We start from the raw sequence: 15,949 nt of genomic DNA on the forward strand, positions 1-15,949 counted from the left end.
CTATCAGGCACAATATCTGAAGTCATAGACTCTATTTATATGAAATGATGATGCATGTAATTGTTTGATTCTGCTGTCAAAACTGCACTGACTGATCTAAAGTGTTGTTACAATATTTGTTTGCCCATGTACCTGTCACGCAAACCTCAGACATAACTTATGAGACTTTGATGAGACAAATTTTGGGGGGAAAAATGCCGCAATGCATGCGACATTCCTGCTTTCAAATACACTGGTTTGAAAAAAACGTAACATGGTATTTACTTGAAATTGGTTCAGATAGAACATTTGCCATTTATCATAGATGACATGTTTATTGTTGCCTTGTTGACATTGTACCTATCACTATCATGTGTATAAATAATGCATTCATCGTCAAAAACATGGGTCTACTGTTCGGGAAACTAGTGCAAACAAAGTGTAAAGGCATCTACTGTATATTTACTGCATATAAGTCAGCTATTTATCTGAAATTCTAGCAAAGACCTGACTGCTCCTGCTGACCTGACTGCGTGGTGCTAACTGCAAACATAGACATTATAACCAAAACCAGGTGGGTGTGTTTCTCTTGCTATGTGTGTGTGTGTGTGTGTGTGTGTGTGTGTGTGTCAGGGAGAGAAAGAGAGCAGTATGAGTGTTAGCCGATGTCCTGTGCCTGGGCAGCATCACAGAATCTCATTAAATAGTGAAGCTTTCACAGGCTGAGTGGTGAGATCTTCAAGATCACAGCCACTTTCTCTGTCGACTGGCTTGAAAGGGGGACTGGTGGCATTCCTAACATTTTGTATTAAATTTTGTTTCCTTATATCCTATCAAATTCTCACAAAGCAAAATGTTCTGCTTTTGTTGATCTTGTAGTTTCAGGACTCGCAAGTAAGATGGCGTCAGCATGCTGTAGGAGGGAAACTTCCCCTGTGTGCATTATGACATTTTTAAGTAGATACTTATTGGTTAAAGCTGATTTATTGAAGACTTTTCCACACAGAGAATAATGAAAGGCAGCTTGTATTTACTGTAACATAGAAGAGGCTTGAAACATGATGGAGCAGCGTTGTAAAAAAATACAGCACAACATAGTTGAAGGAACATGTACCTTAAACTCTTCCTCTCCAAACTGTTCAGTAACCTGGAGCAGTAATCTGTCTCTGAGACTCAAAGAGCTCTTTATTAAGCACAGTGCTGTTTTAGTGTGATTAGAATATAAAGCCCTGCCCTGCCCTTTACCAGAAGTAACATGCATTTGACTGCATTAACTTGATGTTAAACTAGGCTGCGCTTATGTCTGTGTTTGTGTGTGTGTGTGTGTGTGTGTGTGTGTGTGTGTGTGTGTGTGTGTGTGTGTGTGTGTGTGTGTGTGTGTGCATCCAGGAGAAAAAGTGCAGTGGTCTCCATTTTTCAATCCCAGGCTGGTCAGCAGCTCTTTTATGAACAACTCTATAATTAGAGAAACACCACACAACTAATTACTTAATTGGAGCAAGGTCTTTAAAATGAAAATGATGTAATCTGAATCCAGGAAATGGGCTCGATTTTCACATACACTAACACATGAACATCAACACACAGCACACACGCACACATACACACACCTTGTGACCTACAGTCTTCTTGACATGTAGCCATCAAGCAACCAACTCTTTCCCCTTAGTTGGGTTGTAATTGATTCTCCCTTTCACTCTGCTGGCTCCTGACAGGGTGGGTGTGTGTGTGTGTGTGTGTGTGTGTGTGTGTGTGTGTGTGTGTGTGTGTGTGTGTGTGTGTAGGAGAGAGAGGAAAAGGGACAGCGAGGCAGAGAGTCTCCTGTTTGTGTGGTCTGCTACAAACTATATTAGTAAAGGTCATGGCTGTGACTGTGTGTGTCTGAGTAGTAATTAATTAGGCAAATGCCCCCCACCTCCTCCTCTTCTGACCTCAGTTGTAGACTAATAACCTTGGCACTGTGTAATATATTACCCTCCGTTTTTTCTGTTGCATTCTGCCTTATTGGAGGGAATCATGCAAAATAACAAAACATGAGTGACATCATCATTTGCAAGTAAATCCAAAACTCCTCATTGTAAATTATTTTCCTTCATGGTCTAAATTACAGGAGGGAAATGCATGAATAGTTGTTTGACTATAATGTCCAGTCAGTCCTGATATGTTTGATTTCTGTCAGCTGTACTGGTGTACGGGGCGGGTCAGTCTTGGACACACACACACACACACACACACACACACACACACACACACACACACACACACACACACACACACACACACACACACACACACACACACACACACACACACAGGGGACTCTCATGCGACCTCATATCAAACATTCCAACAACTGAAACGTCACACACATCACATTTCAAAACAGAGACACACAAACACACACACACAACACACACACACACACACACACACACACACACACACACACACTCTTAAGTGACCTCTGATGTCTAATGACAAACCTCGCAGGGGCCACCACATGGCCACAGCCACCCAGGATGCCAGCACTTTGACCTGTGACAGTCTGTGGGTGTGTCTAATCACAGCAGTCTGACCACCCTGTTAGACTGCACTAAGCACACTAATGCTGTGTATGATCATGTCCAGACACACGCACTTTCACATATCGGGAATGTTTTCAGTTAGAGCAGCAAACTACTGCTCTACCTTCAAACTCCCAATAGTAATCCCATAGCAATGGATACTGAGGTGGAAATAGTCATACTGATGATTTAGCTAGATTTGTTGTTTAATTTCAGAAGGTTCAGAAATAAAATAAATAGCATTAACACTATTGAATGTAAAAAATAATTTGCAAAAAAGAAGATTTTTTTTTTTACATCCAATATCTAATTGATTTGCATGAAACCGTCGTAAACATAAATAAAATGGACAGGAAATCTGGAAAATATATCAGTGTGGTAAGTGAAGCAGGTTACGTAGATCGGCCTACTAGCAGGTTAATTGATAAGGGTGACCTAAGAAACGATTACCAATCACAGAGGGTAAAAGGGTGCTGTCAATCATCTGTCCACTTGACCTGAGTGAACACAGGTTGGAGGTTTGCATGGTCAATTTCTGTGTAATCTAGCCTATGGTAGAGATAGCAAGGCTGCTATCGAGTCAAACATGTCATCCCATAGATATCCATATAGAAATGATTACGCTATAGGCTCCATAGCTGCAGAAGTGACAGCCACACACCGGGTAGCATCAGCATCCCATTACCCCGGGACAACAAAGGGTCACAGGGGGTTAGCGGAATTCGGCATGCGCCTCCACTCGTTCATGGGACCAACAGGACATGAGGTCACCTAATCACCTTGCTGGGCCATTTCCGAGGGAGGAAAGGGGAAGCGAGAGGTAGGGGAGGGGAAAAAAATCAACTTTAAATTTGCAGTGATGAAAAATCAATAAAGCAGTAATTGCTTGGCTTATCACCGTGCAATGAAACAAATTGGGAGGAGAAGGAAGGCAAGGAGAGGGCTGGCGTCCATGCTGCACGCCAGGGTTTTTTTGGCTGTAGCGTGTGGAGCTGAGCATAGCAAGAGAGAGAGAGAGAGAGAGAGAGAGAGAGAGAGAGAGAGAGAGAGAGGAGTTTGGGCTTCAGTGGGCCAAGGCAAGGAAAAAAGGTCTCCTCGTGATAATTAAATCTTCTCACACTGATTTTCTGCCAAATTTATTTCCCCAGGGACCATAACTCTGATTCAGTGCTTACAAGCCTTGCATAACTAATCATTTCAACGTGGGGGGAACCACAAACCTGAATGAATAGGGAGGAGAAAGGAGAAAATAAAAAAAGAGCGATGGCTAGACTGAATCTGTGGCAGTATTCATCTCTAAATCAATCATAATTTAGGCAGGACAAAAATCAGATATAAACGTGGAACGTTCTTCTGTAAGTTTCTGTTTGAAACAGACCTTTAAAGTGAAGGTGTAATTGATTGTCAATGTGCTCTCTTTTACACTTTCTCTGCAGTGCTATACAGGCAGAAAACATCCTTTAATTCCTGGAACAAATGGAACCCATAAAGCCAATGAAGTGTCGGCTCAATATTCCTCTGACTGTTCCTGGCATGATTGTGTTGAACATAATAACACAACAAATAAGGCCATTTATCTGAAGTAACGACAGGAGATGAGGCTAACTCCACTAATCAATATAGAATCGATACAAACCAGATTTTCTTACATCAAAATCACTGAGACAGATCTTCCTTCAGCACAGAGTGCACAAGAGCAATACAGTGCCTCCCTGGAGTCCTACGGTAGATCATATAGCCAGTGGAGAGAACACCGCTTAAAAAAAAGTATAATGCTCTAAGCCTGAGAGAGGATGCTGGGAACTATAATTATAGCTTGGTATAATTCAGACACTCTCCTTATTGAATCCTCATGTTTTAGTTAATGTGATGAGATCATGGACACCAGATCACTCGTGTTTACCAGCGGATGAATTTCACCGCTTGTCCTTCAAGTGGCAGTCTGAGCAGCGCCGATGCTGCTCGGCGAGGTAGCGTGGCAAGCCACACCATGGCCCCGGTAATTAAAACATTTAAAGCAGAGCCAGCCCCCCTGTGCTCCCGGGGTGTGATATGGGGGTCACGCGCCTGTAGATTCTAATTTGCGCACCATTTGTATTCATGACAGGCACGTGCTAAATATTTAACAGCAGCCCGGCAGGAGTTTTGTATTGTTAGGCTTTCCAGGTCAAATAATTTGATTTCAAGGCAGATTACATTAAGCGTCAATGTCCAAGCCACCACTCTCACTTGCCTCTCATTTCCTGTCTTTTATTACAGCCGAGATAGGCCAGAACTGAAGGGATATGGCTTTGGATTATACAAGAGCTTGTTATCCGTGGATTAGTTATTATTTTCAATTAGAAAAGGGATCACATCATTTATTATGGACGCACACACCCACACCGCTATTGCATGCAGAGCGGAAATTTTAGCTGACTGACAAATTGTTTAGCAGAGCACGTAATCACACCTAACAAGAGAAATATTATTTCAAACAAATGATGGAACGGGCACATGCGCCCTTAATGATATTTCTCTTACATTGATTGTCTTTGACTGAGGCGCCCTACAGTTGTTACAGATGTGTATTCACTCTTATTTCTATATGTTGGACAAGTAAGGGAAGAAACCAAATCCAGACATTTTCTCTTTCAGTCGAGGCCCTGTGGTGATTGACAACAGAGCTAGTTAAACGGTGATGAGGCGTTAATGGATGCTAGGTCGAGGAAGTGGGGGCTGGATGGGGGCCTGCGGCTGAATATTTAATGGTCATATAATTCCTGAACACAGACACACACAGACAGGTACACACCCAACCCGTGACCTGTCCTACACACCGCGTAATTAGGGAAACAGTCCTTTCGTTTAACTGCCAAAAGAGCAAACCGTAGGTATATATTCCCCTAATGATATGGGTTAAAGAGCTATTATACGTCTCATTAAAATATATGATCTCCCAATCTGGTGGTGGTTTTGAGGTAATGGGGACAGAGCAGCATAAGGGCTAAAATACCATCCGCAGGCTATAGGCTAGTGTCCAATCCATATCTACATAATTCTGTATGTCGGAGAGTGGCTGCACAAATGAAAATCTGTTTCCATCAGTGCCTCATGAACGACACACAGTACCCAAAACTTCACTGAGCGACAGTGTTCAGGGTGTGTGTTTAGGGCCCTTTGAAGCAGCATGTGAGTGTGTGGGAATGAATTGGGGTTATCAAGCATTTGACACCAATTTTCATACCAACTGGTTGATGTGTTACCTTTCTCTTTAAATCTGATGGTTAATAAATATATAAAGAAAAGCTAGAGGAGTTAACACAAAGTCTAATGGGGCTCAGACTGATGACAAACTTAAACAAACACACACCCAAACACTGAATCCTGACTCACTTATTGGTAAAATTTTAGTGAGGAGGGAATAATGGAGACACTTTAGACTTTCCTCTTTTCAATTCCATCTCTTATTTTCTTGACATCAAACTTCCCAGTTGGATTGGAACATATAAAATGAATAGTTTATGCTGTATTGACAGCAAAAAAACAATAAGAAACAATACTAGGCTGAACAATATGATCTAAAATCTATATTACATTAAATGATCAGATTTACTTTAATAATGATAAATAAATAAACTTTCTTTGAAGCAGTTAGATGATTAACTAATGAGTGGATCAACAGATAATTATTAAGCAACTATTTGCATTATAAATTTCAGTCTTTTTCAATAAAAAGATTCAGTTTCAACAGCTTCTTTAATGGTTTGAATATATTAAGGTTTTAGATTGTTTTGGTTGGCCAAAACAAAGAATATATAAATAAAGATGGGTTCTGGAAAAAACTAATGACCGTTTTTTCACTATTTTATAGATATGCCAAAATACTTTGCAGATTGATCAATAATGGAAGTTACAGCTTTATATATTTTCTTTCTCATGTTGGCCCACTTCTTATATTTTTGTCCTATTTAATTACAGCATGACCAGTCAAACATACTGCGCTGATTGGTTGGTACATGAGTGTTGGTGCTCTTGATGCACACGTAGCTTTAATAATGTCCACACGAAAGGGAAAGGATGAGTAAGTTTAGGTCAGCAAGAGATTCATAATTTGATATATTTGGTTTATTGTCCAGCCCTGAATACAGTACAGTACTACCACACAGTCGCTCTGGTTATTTAGTTAAGTGCCAGCCAACAGCACAGTCCACACAAACCGTCTGTGTTACACTGGCAGTTGGTCCAGCTTATTAAAGTTGGACACACTATGTTAGCTAAAAGCCTCCTGGGCACACAAACAACATCTCTCAGCTTTAATAGCCTAAACAAGGCATGCAACTAACAAAGGAATCATCCTCCCCTCTCATTCTCACACCCTTTCATATCACATGTTTCCTTTTTCAACCACTAGCATCATCTGGCTGCCCTTAACCAGAGAGCCAAACACTCCTTTTAAGTGAACACTACTTTGTTAACTGATGACCACAGGGTCAGTTATTGATCCTCTCCTTTCTCTCTCTCTCAGTTGCTGATAAAAACCCCTCTTTTCTCGCAGGGCTCCGCAGTATACAGCCACAGTTCGCTACAATAATAGCTTGCATATCATAGCATTCACATGAATCAGATCTCGGTGGTTTCGATTAGGGCTAAACTAACTCAAACACATTGCCAGTCTAGGATGTGAATCTATTTATGAACAAGGAGTGTAGGTGGTAGTGTTCTTCACTTCTCCCCTCCATTCTCTTTAAAGGTTTTCTCATTTCAGTTGACTTAACGGTTCAAGTGTAAACTTTCTAGTTGTGTTGACCTCTAAGAGGCCCTACGGGGAATAAGGAGACCCTTGGTGATCTGCTGTTTAGCAGCAGCAGTGGCCCACCTCCTCCATTTTAGTTGTGCTAGGAGGAAGGGCAAAAAAGGATGGAGCTGGCTGACTTTGCTTGTGTGTGGATGTGTGTTCATGTGTGTTTGTGACAGGACGACTGGTTTCTCTCGCTACCAAGGCAAGGGGCGAGTCACTTTGTCAAGCCTCTCTGATCTCACTCCATGTGTCCCCGTGCAGGGGAAGGAATGAAATAATCGTCCTCGAAGCCAGCACCTGCACAGCAAGCTGCACTGCACCGCTCCGCTACACAGTCAAGTACAACACCTTATTTCACACAGAACGAACAGTTGGAGTGAAGGATGAGCGAGCTCTGAGCAAAGGGGAGAAAGAGGCAACAGTGCAGTGTGAACTTAGCTTAAGAAAGCTATTTGACTGGAAGCCTTGCTCTGTTGCCTCAAGCAAGGCACTTAGTCACCACTTTGGCAATGCTTCCACACAGAAAAGAGAGAAGCAAAAGAGTAAGAAAGACACAGAGAAGAGGGCAGGGGAAAGGTGGAAATGGTTGATGAGGACAAATGGAGGTGGGAAGAAAAAGAAAGTGTGTGAGACAAAAAGTAGGAGGAGAAAACAGAAAGGAAACGGAGGAAGAGACAGAGCACTAAGACTGAGGAAAAAAAGAATAATATGAATGTGAGAGTGGTAAGGAAAAAAATAAAATAAAATAAAACAGGGTGCAATAGAGAAAAGGAGAGAATAGATTCTTCCCAGAACTGGGGGACCAAAGCATGAGTGCAGGGCTAATTAGTTTCTGATGGCTGGGCTTTCATTTGGCTAAAAGGTCAGCTAACTTTAAAGGTCACACTGCCATGCCTGCTCAATGCAAACACAAAAAATTACACAAAGAGAGAATCCAGCAATATAAAAACACCCACACTAGAACAAATTATGCTACCACACACACACACACACACAGACACACACACACAGACACACAGACACACACACACACACACACACACACACACACACACACACACACACACACACACACACACACACACACACACACACACACACACACACACAGTGCAATTGATAACAGCACATTTGATATTCTCATTTATACTGTGCTCTGGTCAGAACAGGGACCAGGGTCATTATTCTATCTAAGGACCTTTATTACTGTTAGCATATCCACTGCAAATTACACTTGACTTTATTTGAGTGTGTATCGAGATAATCTTTGTGTGTATGTGTGTATGTATGTATGTGTGCGTGTCCTATGTTGGTGGTAGTGGGGGATTTCAGGTTGGCAGGATAAATTTACTGCCTGCAATGCTAAGCACATTTCTGAGTTGAACATCTACTATGCATCTTTATGTAGATTACAGCCGTCTTAATAAAAACTAAGGGGTGCAATCAGCATTTTGAATAACTATAATAACCTTGTATCTCCATGTTCATGTTTTGCAAAGCACAGATGAATTGTCAGGGAAGTATCCTCCTTTACAAGTCCAGGGCGCTTACATTAATATGTAAATGTTAAAAGATTAGATGTGTTTAAGTGTGTAAAATAACTAATGTTGAGAGTTGAGGGGCTACAAAAATACTGCAATACCTGACATGAGAAACAGAGGGGAAGTGAAGATTATTTTGTATTCTTGCACTTGTTGGCTCATATTCATGTTATGGGAGCTTTATAAAAACTAACATGCATACATACATGACAAGTTTGCCTTTTGTTTTTTTTAATCAGATAAAAATGCTCCAGCTGATTTAAGACAGTAAACTTTTTTTTTTTTTAATTTTTGTTACATTTTATGGCTTTTTGTTGTCCTTTGTGACTGTGTTGTCCATTTAGAGCCGGTTTGATATTGGTGCCGAAGCCCACATGTTGGATCTGTGACAGACATACATACACATATATAACTCACCTTCCTCTAGTTTCTTCCGGGCCTCCTCCTCTCTCTTGGCTACTTTAGCCTTCAGCACCTCGTCCGTCTTAGCTGAAAAGAGAGACAGGAGACAGTGGTTAGGAGCAAAGCAGAACTTCAGGAGGAACCACTCAGACTAGTTATATTACAGATTTTTTTTTTCTTTTAAAGATTGAGGTATCAAGGAATAAATTATTGTTTTAAAATGATATTAAGATACATGATTATGTATTTGTACTGAAGATAAAATGAAAAAAAAAAAGTAAATCCCCCCGTTGTTTTATTTAAATGATTTAATTTTAATGATGATGAAACTAAAATACATATATTTGTATGGACAAGGCACAAGGTTATTTCTGTGGAAGATACTGTTTTGAAACAAATTGATCCTAATCACAGAGTATGCAGAAAATTACCAGAGAACACATCATTGGATCAACAGTAAGCGCAGAAATCAACAAAAATATCAATCGTGCCTTCTCCTCCTTTCCCTACCAGGCAGCACCCTTCTCTGCTTTTCCTTCACACCCGTGTAAAAGTCAGCGCGTCTTCCTGAGAGGTGTTTATCGTCTCGGCATAATGAAAAGCTTAAGAGAAAGTGAGACAGCGGGAGTAAACACTCGTCAGGGCATTTTAAGCATCTCTCATCGTGAGCCGTGTTGTCTCGGCTCCCTTTTCCTCCGCCTTTCCCCCTGAATAATCAAGATGTTAAGCCACATTAAAAAATATAATGCCATGTATGGCAGGACTATCAATACTGCCTCTAAATTAATTACATTTCCGTTGCGGCGCATCATTTATTTTGCTGCGTTAGGGCCTCAGCGGAGCCATTTGCCTTTATTGCTATCTCACTTGGTTGATGAGTGAGCTATGTAAAATTGAGTCTCCAATATCATTACACTTAATGAGTTTAAACTTTGAGAGAAAAAAAACGAGGACGGGAGAGAAACAGAAGAGGAAGGGGGAGGAAGAGAATGAGAGCTCTTTTTGGGGAAGTTTGCACAACATAAGAGTGGGTGTAAGTGTTTGTGAGCGCTTACAGAATGTTTGTGTTAGGGCACAGCTGTGGGTGTCCCAATGTGGTTTATTGCACCACTTGAGATGCCTGGGCGTGCACGTGTGTGTCTGATTGTGTGTTAGACTTTGCGCTGCAAGCAAATACGTTACATAAAAATACAACACTTACACGTCTGTGTGTGTGTGTGTGTGTGTGTGTGTTTGGATGCAGGAGGCCATGGGTTGCGCTAGTCTCTCTGTGACTGCGCTGTTGTTTTTGTTCAGTAATTGGCGTAGACAAAGAACCCGTCACACTGCTGTTATGGCTGGTTAAGTCCGGAGGTTCCGCATCTTTACTAACAATGACTCTACATGGATGACTGAACCCTCCTCTACCTCCCTCAGCTAGGGTGTGTGTGTGTGTGTGTGTGTATGTGCATGTGTATGGGAGCATCTCTAACCAAATCAACAGCAATCAATCTATTTCTCCTAGCTAACAGTCATAATTTAGTAAGTTTATGTGTGCCAAAAACCAGTCCATGGGCTGCACCATCTTGCATGTGCTCACAAGTACATTCATGAGTTTTCTTGTATGCACAGACGTGTATTTGTGTGTGTTTTTTTGTGCTCATGAACTCTGTGTTCTTCAGCTCCCTTATTGCTTGGGGCTACCGAGAGGCAGGTAGGAAACAGAGCAGTACTGGTGGTGTGATGGAGCGGGAGAGAGACGGGGGAGAAAGAGGAGGGAAAGGCAGATAGATGGGGGCCATGTAGGAAAAAAGGAAGAACTGACAGTGAGGAAAACAGACAAACAAGCAGAAATAAGAGAAAAAGCTTTGCCTGCGTGCACACAAACATGTGCACACAAACAATAGGAGTGATTTGTCGCCTCTTTTTGTTTGCATGTTTATCCTCCACCTCTATCCCTTCATCCCTCCCCCAACAGGTTCTCTTATCCTCTCGCTCTCTCTTCTCTCCTTCTGTTTTGCCCTCTCCCACCCCTCCCCGTTTTTATGCTTTCTCTTCCTTCTCTTGCTCATCTCTCCAGTACACTGTGCCTGGGGGCGATAGCAGCAAATCAAACTGTTTATCCATCTCTCATCAGTGCACTGCCTCACGGGGCTCCTGCCCCCTCAAAACAATGAAAGTAGGCCTGAGCGCTGAGCCAGGGATACGATTTAATTACATCAATAAGAAGCTCTGCTTAAAAAAAAAAGATAAACTACAAAAAAATACATTAGAGCAACACACTTTGCTGCACTATCATGAAAAGCCTGTTAACATTATAGTTGTAAAAAGCATGTAAAAAGATTTAAGCCTCACAGCTGCACCCATCTAGAAATACAGACATGCCTGTGTGCAGAGGCCGCTTATTGGAAGTATATTTCTTGGCAACTTAGTGGCTCCAGTTCATTGTAGGATAATTCTGTGATGGACTTTTATTAGAGCGGGTAATAAACGGCCGGGTGTTGGGGAGAGGAGAGGCCTTTCACTTCATTTAGACTTCGTTCAGTCTTGGCTGCAGGGGCGGAGGGAAAAGAGGAGGGATGGCAGCAGGAAGGGGCGGAGAGCGTCAGTGAAATCGCATTGTGATTATGAGTGTAATTGCAGCTCAGGGGCCCAGGGGCCATGTAGCTCTGATGGCGCTAGAAGATGTTTTATGCACAGCAACAGAGAGGAAGAAAGTGAGAAAGAGAGAAAGAGGGAGAGTGGGAGGGAGAGGCAGGCTGCCAGTATGTTTGCAATTCGTTTTTTTTCCCATACAGAATCTCCTCTTCTACCTCTTTTCTGCTCCTTTCTTCTCCTCCTCCCCCAACATCCTCCTTCACTCCTCTCTCTTCCCCTCTTCTATTCTCTTCTCTCCTCCTCTCTCTTCTCTCCTGTCCTCCTGCCTTGGCAGGATTAGCTGGGTCTCGTTAGAGGGGAAATGTAATAATGCTCCCACCAGGTGGAATCGGGCCCGCTCCATTATCAGCCGGGAGATGGATGGGCCGTGTAGGGCCGGCGGGGGCCACGCGCGCACGCAATTTAGATTCAATAAACTGGCAAAGCAAGACCCCCAATCTGATTTATCTCTTACACGCCGCCAATGCTTGCTGCTACGATGCTGATTCCCTATTACCACTCAGAGAAGGACTATTCATTGGATGTAAGGCACGGCAGTCAGAGAGGCTTGTCGGGCCCCCGGGACGGCGGCAAAACAGATACAGCAGAGGGTTAATGCGTTTACACACAGATAAGCAATTAAATCTAAGGCTGAGGTGAGTTATAGAGTTATTAAGGAGGGATTGGGGGGGGGAGAGAAGGGGGGGACAGAGAGTGAGAAAAAGAAGGAGAGAGATGTTATTCAACACAGGAGCGTGGTAGCTTAGGCCTTAGGCCGGGTACAGTAAGTATTAGAAGTGAGAAAGGCTATCATATTATAGAGTTCGTGAGGTGAGAGAACAACAGAAGAGCAGCAGTCTGCCCACGTTGTTCAATAAACTCAATACCACACTTACAAACTAGCAATGCTGAAGACAGAGGTCAGCACAACAGTTATCCACTTAGTCTGTTTGTTTGTGTGAGTTTATGAGTGAGTATATATATGCAAGTGCATGTTTCATGTCTAAATGTAAGTGTGTTGGCGTAATAGGCATATTCCTATTTACTGCATACCTGACTTTGAGTATGCAGAACATTTCACTGTGTGTGTGTGTGTTGTTTGCATACGTGTGAGAGCTGCAGTGATGTTAGCGGTGTTGGTAGTGGTGGGTGTCATTCCGTCCAACCGCCAATCAAAGTGAATCTGAATGTCAGCAGGAGAGGAGGCGTGATAAATCAGCCTCACACCCAACGACAAACAGAATATTAGAAGCAGCGGAGCGCCATTGGAAAAATGTCCCTTCCAATCAGCCGAGCACTTTACAGTGAAGCTCGGCAGCCGGGCCGCCGACCAACACTGAATACCAGAGAGACAGATAAGACAATAAATAAATAAATAGAGACAGACAGGTTGGAAGACAGGCAGACAGACCAACAGACCTGTAGGAACGCTGACGAATAACAGCGCTGACAAGCAGAAAGACGAGACAAAGAAACATAAGAACACAATGGTGCTGGAGGACAGACAGGTAGGCACACTAACTGACATATAACGGGCCTGACAGGTAAGAAGACACGACAGACAGACAGGTGGATAGACAGACAGACAGAAAACTGCTGGGCAAAGAGTCTGACAACTGGATAGTCATACAGAGCGATATATTGTTGCAGCGACAATATTGCAACGTATACAAGTGTGTCGGAAAAGGAATAAAATGTAAAAAAACAAGTTGGGCCCAGTACCATACTGATTTTTTCGCGGCTAATTTTAAAGGATAAAGAAATGTTTTCAGCTGGCAGGGTGTTCAAAAATGATCTGGGATAATAAATTATGTCATTTGAGACATGTTTTGTGTTCCAAAACATATGTTTATATTCAAGAAATACTAAGGCTTTGAATGCAGGATGCCTGAAGGTTACAGTTTGCACTTCACTGTGTGTAAACAGAACTTATAATACTGACAGAGGAAGGGAAAGACAGTGATGGGCTTAAACCAGAGACTTATTCGTCTCCCCTGGTTCCACAAACAAAGCTGGGATCACATTACATGTTCTGCATGAGATAGATCAGAAATGAGAAAGCGTAGAAAAAGGGTAAATTGATAATTTGCTGAACTTTCACTAAACAACTGGTCAAATCAAATTGTCTGCCTTGCATGCTTTTTAACCGTCTTTTATTTACAAGTTCCATGTGAATTAGTTACCACAGCATGTACACTGATAAATGTTCTTCATCTGACCTGACCACAGTATATTAAGATTGATACAATACTTTTATGCAAAAAAAAAAAAAAAAGAAAGTTGAACCATGAGACGGAAAGCCACTGTATCTGAGGGAGCAGACTGATGATGCGGTTGTAGAAATGTACAGCAGGTGTAAAAGTTAAATGGATCACTGGAAGTCACAACATCCAAAGCAACCACTAGGTGGCAGAGCACACAGAAAACAAAAGCGAGAGGGCTCCAGCCAGGCCCTGCTTTTATGTGTGTTTGTACAGAACCCTTCATCAAAACCAGCTCATCTAGACCGTGTAGCTGTAAAGTATAATTTGACACAAGACATATCACAAATGTACCTGCATCCTGATTGGATGGGCAAACACGAAGAGATAAAAGATGAAGTCATTTAAATATTTAGCAGCAGAATGCATAAAACCATTCAAGGGCAAGTCTGCATTATAGCAGCAGTTAATGTATGAAATTGTGCAACGTGTGCTGGGCCTGAAGAAAGTCTGCCGACAACAAGAAACACATGAAAGTGTAACCAGTTCTGTATATGAATCAGTGTGTCTCAGCTAAACCCATATGATCCTCCTACTGTGTGTGTAAATCATACAGCGAATTCCTTCAGGCAGAAGACAGAAGACCTGAACTTGAATGATCTTTATCGCAGGCTGCCCTCCTGCATCTGTCATCAGGCTGATTTAACGACACCCATGAAATATTTACAAACTAAACAATTAGAGAGAGATATCTTACAAAATCAATCAATTATTCATTGCCAATCGTCTGAAAAGCTTTTGTTTTGTTTCACAGCTATATTCTGATGCTGGGGGGGGTGCATCAATTAGGGCTTGTACTCCTGTGGTGTTATGGATGCTTCAGAGAAGAGTGATTGCCTAAATGAAGGAGCCAGATGCAAGCTGCCAGTACTGCATGCTGACACTGTGTTTTGGCACATAAAAACTTGCTATACATGAAGTCAGAGGGACAGTTTGGATCCTCTTGGATGTGTGTCGAAATTACACTTTCCCTATGCACGCTCGCTATGTCAGAACCGACATCCAAAACTCTGGAGCCTTCCTCATGCAACATTTGTTCTATCAATTTTTAAAGCAGCCTCTTAACGCTAGACACCTGGGCTCCATGTTTGAATTTTCCTTTTCAGTGATCATGCTGAGATTGCAGCTGTCAAACTCAAAGAGGTGAGGAATTAAGAAGAGATTTATCTGAAGGGAATATAGGAGGTAACTGTCCAGAGTTCATTTTCTCTGCAGACTACTGATACAATTCAAATTCATATTTTATATACAGTATATCTGAGTACTCAAAGGCCAACATACGGTTGATAGGATGTAAATGCCTCCCTCCCTACTTTGTATACAGTCCATTTCTACATATATAACGTCTCAAGGCGAAAGCTTGTTTATGCTCATTTTCAACCAAAGGTCAAAGTTGCCAAAATGCTAAATCTGCCTCTCTCTGTTCTCATTCCCAACACAAAATGTCTTTGCAAAGACGTCTTGTACATAGAATGGATATTTGTGGACGTTTCCATGGCCACTTCAACAGAGTAGAACGAGATTTGTATCCAACAATAATCTTCTATTATACTTATACAGCGGATCTCAACAAAAGACATCTTAAATCAACTGATAGCCAAAATATGTCTTACTAGATTTAACTTCAGTCAAACTGCCTCTCCACTATTGTCACAGGAGCTCTATTTTAGAGCTGAAATGTTTGGTATAGTGACTAAAAATCATCATTAATCATGTGTCTTTTTCAAGCAAAAATATTGTGTTCCAGTACATGATAGTAGATCTTTGGATTTTGAAGTCAAAACAAGCAATTTGAAATCGATACCT

General features: G+C 41.9%; 1 protein-coding gene across 2 annotated transcripts in view; it reads right to left on the reverse strand.

Annotated features, from left to right (window-relative positions):
* rsrc1 (arginine/serine-rich coiled-coil 1) overlaps nucleotides 1-15,949 on the reverse strand; it is a 112,444-nt gene that overhangs the window by 11,876 nt on the left and 84,619 nt on the right. For both annotated transcript variants that reach the window (XM_051399178.1, XM_051399180.1), the window contains exon 7: nucleotides 9,282-9,353. In XM_051399178.1, the coding sequence (XP_051255138.1) occupies nucleotides 9,282-9,353 (72 nt within the window). The remainder of the gene's footprint in view (nucleotides 1-9,281; nucleotides 9,354-15,949) is intronic.

This window comes from Dicentrarchus labrax, unplaced genomic scaffold (assembly GCF_905237075.1).
Source record: "Dicentrarchus labrax unplaced genomic scaffold, dlabrax2021, whole genome shotgun sequence".
In the NCBI taxonomy this organism is placed as follows: domain Eukaryota; kingdom Metazoa; phylum Chordata; class Actinopteri; family Moronidae; genus Dicentrarchus; species Dicentrarchus labrax.